Source organism: Caenorhabditis briggsae, assembly GCF_000004555.2.
Source record: "Caenorhabditis briggsae complete genome, chrX, whole genome shotgun sequence".
Lineage (NCBI taxonomy): Eukaryota > Metazoa > Nematoda > Chromadorea > Rhabditida > Rhabditidae > Caenorhabditis > Caenorhabditis briggsae.
In genome coordinates this window covers 8,685,361-8,691,864 of record NC_013491.2, presented here as the reverse complement: position 1 = coordinate 8,691,864, position 6,504 = coordinate 8,685,361, and the positions used below count along the sequence as shown (strand labels likewise).

Genomic DNA, 6,504 nt, shown 5'->3' with positions numbered 1-6,504 from the left:
TTGAACATTCCTATCTTTAACGATAGATTTTGAGACCCAAATCTTGTGGTTCTAATCATCTACTTCATTTTCTTGTTTGTACTCCAGTTCAGCCGCTAGTTACAAGTGAGGTACCCCAGGCTTTCTCTTGCTCTCGTTTCATGTGTTTTTTTTTCACAAAAATCAATATGAGGGGCATATATTCCTTCGAAAATTCAGCAGCGTGAACATATGTAGGGTATGGGGAACAGCAGAATTTTCACTTTGTCGTGCTGTTTTCGATCATTTTCGGATCGAATTATTCTTTTTTTCGAGTTCTCAATTCTCTCAATTTGCCTCAACTTCAGATTGAACAATTATGTACAAGTTTCAGAAGAAAATGTCAGCTGTCCAGACTCCAACTGCTCCACCAGAGGAGGTCTTCTCCGAGCAACCAGATAGTACGGTAAGTGATATTTTGAAGAAAAGTCCTACTTTTTGATAAATAACGTTCCACGGAGAAAAGTCGGCAGAAAAAATCTAGCATAATTGTGTAATTCTGGGCAGACCCGGCTGAATTTTCGAAAATTCTTGAGAAAAAGGACTGAAATAAAAAAAAAACTCTGAGATCTTCCGCCCTCACAAAAGTACCGAAATTTTATAAAATTCTGAAGAAAAACTCAGAAATTTGAAACTTCAGATTCTGACCCGGGCCGTGGAGTTTTCATTCCGATCCGAATCGATCCAGCCCGGCCCAGCCCGGCCTGTGAAAATCATTATTTTGAGAAATTTCCTTTTTTCAGGTCAACCTCGAGCGCGTCGTCATCTTCAAGAAGTGTGACAACCTTCAATATCTCGAGTTCTGGCTCACTAAGGAGATGGGCTTCCCAATCAAGGTACAGTTATTGTTCAAAAAGTGAATTTTCAAAGTTTTAATTCCAGGTGCGCATTATGGGAAGCTTTCCGGACAATGACTTGTTCAAGGCGGCCTTTCCTGGTGAGCCAATGGGAAAGTCGGCGGTGATGGTCGAATTTGAGACCGAGGAAGGAATGGAGTTCATTCGCGGTCATATTGGAGCCATGAAAGGAGTGAGTTTGGAAAATCTGGAAATTTCACGATTGATGAAAATGTTTCAGGTGGTCGCTGTCAGAGAGATCCGCGAGAACAGCCAGCGTCAAGATTAGCGTGAGGCGGATGTATACAGTTTTGCTGAGGCTGCTACTGCAAATCATCAATTTGTCCTTTCCAATTTCTCCAACTTATCTACCTTGTATGACATCGGTTTCTTGTTCACAAATATTCCCCATAATCAACCTCTAAAAACCCCAAAAAAACTGCATTAAAATTAGCAAAAAAAAACATCATTTTGGCATTTAACTTTTTGTATCTCTACAATCATGAAACTACTGGTACTATGTACTTTTTAATTCATTTTGGTATTCTATTCTGTTGTATAAAAATAGCCGAATAAAATTCTCAAGGAAATTCTGTCGAGATTGGTGAAATGGTTTGCGGTAAACTGTTATCAGCAGATTCTGGACACCGATCATTAACCCGTCGATATTCTCGAAACATTCTCGAAACGAGTTGACAGTTCTACTTTGATAGCTGACTTTCAACTGTCTTAAGGGTGATAACTGTTGAAAAATGATGGATTGGCATGAGTCTTATCTGTAAGCTCATGTCAATAACGTTAATTCTCCAATTTCAGACGCTTCAGTGTCAGTTTCAACGTCTTGTATAAAAGGGGTGCCTGGAACTGAAATAATCACTCTCGCAATGAAGTCGATCATCATTGCCTCTCTTGTCGCCTTGGCGATAGCCGCCTCTCCGGCTCTCGACCGCCCATTCTCCCCAAAGAGCGAATACGTCTACCAATTTGACGGACTTCTTCTCTCTGGACTCCCAACCACCTTTGCCGATGCTTCCCAGACCCGTATTTCTTGCCGTGTCCGTCTTCAAGCTGTTGATGACCGCTATATCCACCTCCAACTCACCAACATCGAATACTCCGCTTCCCATGTTCCACAAAACGAGCAATGGCCAAAGATGAACTCCTTGGAGCAACGCGAGCTCTCTGATGAGCTCAAGGAGCTTCTCGAGCTTCCATTCCGCGCTCAACTCAGAAACGGACTTATCTCTGAGATCCAATTCTCCACCGAAGATGCTGAGTGGTCCATGAACTCGAAGAAAGTCATCATCAACCTTCTTTCTCTCCGCACATCCGCCCCAATTGACGAGATGATCCAAGGGGAAAAGTACATGGAAACCGAGAAGGACTCCCGTTTCTTCACCGTCAACGAGAAGACCATGGAGGGAGACTGCGAAGTCGCCTACACCATTGTTGAGGAGGGAGAGAAGACCATCTACACCAAGTCGGTCAACTTCGACAAGTGCATCACCCGTCCAGAGATGGCCTACGGACTCCACTTCGGATCTGAGTGCCAACAATGCGAGAAAGAGGGACAATTCGTCAAGCCACAAACCGTCTACACCTACACCTTCAAGAACCAACAATTGGAACAATCTGAGGTTCATTCCGTCTACACTTTGAATGTCAACGGACAAGAAGTCGTCAAGTCTGAGACTCGCTCCAAGATCGTCTTCGTTGAGGAGAACAAGATCAACAAAGATATCAAGAAGGTATACTAGACGTTTAGAAATTTGAAAAAAAAACCAACATTTTTTAGGCTACTGGACCAAAAACCGACATCGTCTTCTCTGCTCAAGATGAGATTCTCATGGAGAGATTCTGCCAACAAGGAGACAAGGCTGAGGTCAACCCATTCGAGGTTATGCCATCCCAACAAAAGATTGAGCAACTCGAAAAAATTTTCCGTCAAATGCAAGAGCTCGAGGAGAACACCCCAGAAACCGTTCACCTCATCGCCCGCGCCGTCCGTCTTTTCCGTATGTGCACCATTGAGGAGCTCAAAAAGTTCCACACCAAGGTTTATACCGAATCGGAGACTAAGGTAACCTTTTCAAAACAGAGGGCATTACAGAAATTGAGCTTACAGGTCCAACTCCTCGTCCAAAGTTCTTTGGCTATCGCCGGAACCAGAAACACCATCCAACACTTGATCCACCACTTCCATAAGATGACCGTCTCTCCAATCAGAGCTGCTGAGCTTCTTAAGTCCATTCAAGAGACCATCAGCCCAAGCGAGGAGATCGCCGACCTCGTCATAGAGCTCGCTAAGTCCCCACTTGCCGAGAAGAACGAGCCACTCCGTCAATCCGCCTGGCTTGCCGCCGGATCCATCGTCCGTGGATTCTCTACCAAGACCCAAGACCTTCCATTGACCCGTCCAGCTTCCCGTCAACTCAAGGAAAAGTACGTCCGCGTCTTCATGCAACTCTTCCGTTCCGCTGAATCCACCTACGAGAAGGTTCTTGCTCTCAAGACCCTCGGAAACGCCGGAATTGATCTCTCTGTCAACGAGCTCGTTCAACTCATCCAAGACCCACGTCAACCACTCGCCATCCGCACCGAGGCTGTTGATGCTCTCCGTCTTCTTAAGGATATCATGCCACGCAAGATCCAAAAGATCCTTCTCCCAGTCTACAAGAACCGTCAAAACAAGCCAGAGCTCCGTATGACCGCTCTCTTCAGAATGATGCACACTCTTCCAGAGGAGCCAATTCTTGCTCACATCGTCGCTCAAATGGAGAAGGAATCCAACCAACACGTTGCTGCCTTCACCTACAACGTCATCCGTCAATTCGCCAGATCCACCAACCCATGCTACCAACCATTGGCTGTTCGCTGCTCCAAGGTTCTTCTCTTCACCCGTTACCAACCACAAGAGCAACTTCTCTCCACCTACTCTCAACTCCCAATCTTCCACTCCGAGATGCTCTCTGGAGTTCAATTCGACTTCGCCACCATCTTCGAGAAGAACGCTTTCTTGCCAAAGGAGGTCCAAGCCTCTTTCGAGTCTGTCTTCGGAGGAAACTGGAACAAGTACCTCGTTCAAGTTGGATTCTCCCAACAAAACTTTGAACAAGTAATCGTCAAGGCTCTTGAGAGACTTTCCCGCTACGGAAAGCAATCCAATGAGCTCCGCTCCCGTCGTGTTCAATCTGGAATTCAAATGCTCCAAGAAATCGTCAAGAAGATGAACATCCGTCCACGTGTCCAACGCACTGATGCCCAATCTGCCCACGCTGTCTTCTACCTCCGCTACAAGGAGATGGACTACATCGTTCTCCCACTCGACATGGAAACCCTTGACAACCTTCTTGAGAAGTACGTCAGAAACGGAGAATTCGACATTAAGTCTGTCCTCTCCTTCTTGAATGCCGACTCCAAATTCGAGCTCCACCGCGCCATCTACTTCTACGAATCTATCCGCAGAATCCCAACCACCAGCGGAGTCTCCCTTACCATCTCCGGAAAGATGCCAACCGTCCTCTCTTTCACCGGAAAGGTCGCCGTTGAAATGCAAAAGCTTGGAACCCGTCTTATCCTTGACGTCGTCCCATCTGTTGCCACTTCTCATGTCACAGAGATGCGTTTCTGGAACCCAATCTCGACCAAGGAGTCAAGTCTCTTCAATCTGCCCGCGTTCACACTACATTCAGACTCGAATCTACCGTTGAGCTCAAGAAGAACACTCTTGAGATCACACACAAGTTCGCCGTTCCAGAGAACAAGAAGACCATCGTTTCCGTTCACTCCCGTCCAGTTGCTTCCCTCCGTGTCCCAAGAAATGACCAATACGTTGAGGCTGAAGAGAAGACCATCTCCCATTCCGAGTACCAATGGACCACTGAAGAGATCGACCGCAAATACGAAGTTCTCGGACTTAGAGTCAACGCTCAAGGAAACATCCTTTCCCAATGGTCCCTTCCAAAGGTCCTCATGACTGAGCAAGACTTCGAGTACACCCTTGAGAACAAGAACCGCCCAGCTGAATTCACTGCCCGCATGACCATCGGAAACTTGGAGAAGACTGATCTTTCTGAGATCAAGTTCGACAAAATCTTCGAGAAGGAATTCGACTCTGAGAACACCGAATCCGAGTCCCGCCGTCAATACTTCCACAAGATGATCCGTGAGATCAAGGCCGAGCAAGGATACATGAACCTCATCACCCTCAAGCTCGAGGCTCCACAACAAACCTACTTCAACTCTGAGCTCCGTACCACCTGCGACCAATGGGTTCGTATGTGCAGATTCGAGATGGACTCCCGCCGCTCCCCAATCTCCGAGGAGACCAAGGAATGGACTCTCCGTACTGAACTTGTTGCTGCCCGCCCACAAATGCCATCTTCCCTCCGTCAACTCCGTGAGCAACCACACCGTGAGGTTCAACTTGCTCTTAATGCCAAGTGGGGATCTTCCAAGAAGAGCGAGATGACCGTCACTGCCCAACTCGAGCAATCCAAGGAACAAAAGAAGTACATCCGTAACATTGAGCGCGTGTTCAACGGACTTCCAGAGTACGAGCTTTTGATCAAGGCTGCCCGTCTCAACCAAATCAACGTTGTCTCCGAGTACAAGCTTACCCCAGAGGCTGAGCACACCTTCTCTCGTCTCTTCGATCTCGTCAAGGCCTACAACTTCTGGACCGTTTCTGAGAAGCGTGTCGAGAATGAGGAACGCCGTGTCACCCTCCAACTCACCGTTGAGCCAATGTCCCGTCAATACGTCAACATGACTATCCAAACCCCACAACAAGAGGTTGAGATAAAAAACATCCGTGTTCCACGTGTCGTTCTCCCAACCATTGCTCGTCGTGCCATGATCCAACAAGCCTGGGAGAAGACTGAGACTACCTGCAAGGTTGACCAATCCGAGGTCTCCACCTTCGACGATGTCATCTACAGAGCCCCACTCACCACCTGCTTCTCTCTTATTGCTAAGGATTGCTCTGAGGAGCCAACCTTCGCCGTTCTTGCCAAGAGAATGAACAAGAACTCTGACGAGCTCTTGGTGAAGGTCATCCGCCGTGAACAAGAAGTCATTGTCAAGAAGACCAGCGAGGAGTTCCTTGTCAAGGTTGACGGAAAGAACATCCCACAATCCGAGCTTGAGCAATACGAGTATGTTATCCAATTCCAGAATAACAAATAATTTCACATTTCAGGATTGAAATCCTCGGAGACAACCTTGTCGTAATCCGCCTTCCACAAGGAGAGGTCCGCTTCGACGGATATACCATCAAGACCAACCTTCCATCTGTTGCCTCCAAGAGCCAACTTTGCGGACTCTGCGGAAACAGCGACGGAGAGAAAGACAACGAGTTCATGACCGCTGACAACTACGAGACTGAGGATGTTGAAGAGTTCCACCGCTCTTACCTTCTCAAGAACGAGGTAGTATCAATTGTATTTTTGCTTTAAATAATTCAAAAATAATTTGCAGGAGTGCGAAGTTGAAAACGACCGTCTTTCCGAGAAGAAGAACTACAGAAACAAATGGGACAGAGAGGAGAAGAAGAGAGACCAATCTTCTTCCGAGAGCTACGAGGAATACGAGGAGGAATCCGAGAAGTCCGAGAAGAGTGAGTAAACCTGTTGAAATCGGTTGCAAATCA

General features: G+C 46.9%; 2 protein-coding genes across 2 annotated transcripts in view; both read left to right on the top strand.

Moving 5' to 3' along the window:
* Positions 1-337: 337 nt before the first annotated feature.
* On the top strand, positions 338-1,143 carry CBG27645 (the record flags this gene model as incomplete). Its single annotated transcript, XM_045239495.1, has 3 exons — positions 338-424; positions 762-854; positions 901-1,143. 3 exons carry the CDS (start codon positions 338-340, stop codon positions 1,141-1,143), a joined length of 423 nt encoding a protein of 140 aa, XP_045099485.1.
* A 595-nt stretch (positions 1,144-1,738) lies between these two features.
* Positions 1,739-6,504, top strand: part of Cbr-vit-5 — a gene marked incomplete at both ends in the record, with an annotated part of 5,051 nt that continues 285 nt past the window's right edge. The window contains 6 exons of the mRNA XM_045239494.1: positions 1,739-2,602; positions 2,650-2,934; positions 2,965-4,477; positions 4,507-6,010; positions 6,055-6,260; positions 6,284-6,504. The exon at positions 6,284-6,504 is cut by the window's right edge and continues 285 nt beyond it. Of these exons, the coding sequence (XP_045095367.1) occupies positions 1,739-2,602; positions 2,650-2,934; positions 2,965-4,477; positions 4,507-6,010; positions 6,055-6,260; positions 6,284-6,504 (4,593 nt within the window). The remainder of the gene's footprint in view (positions 2,603-2,649; positions 2,935-2,964; positions 4,478-4,506; positions 6,011-6,054; positions 6,261-6,283) is intronic.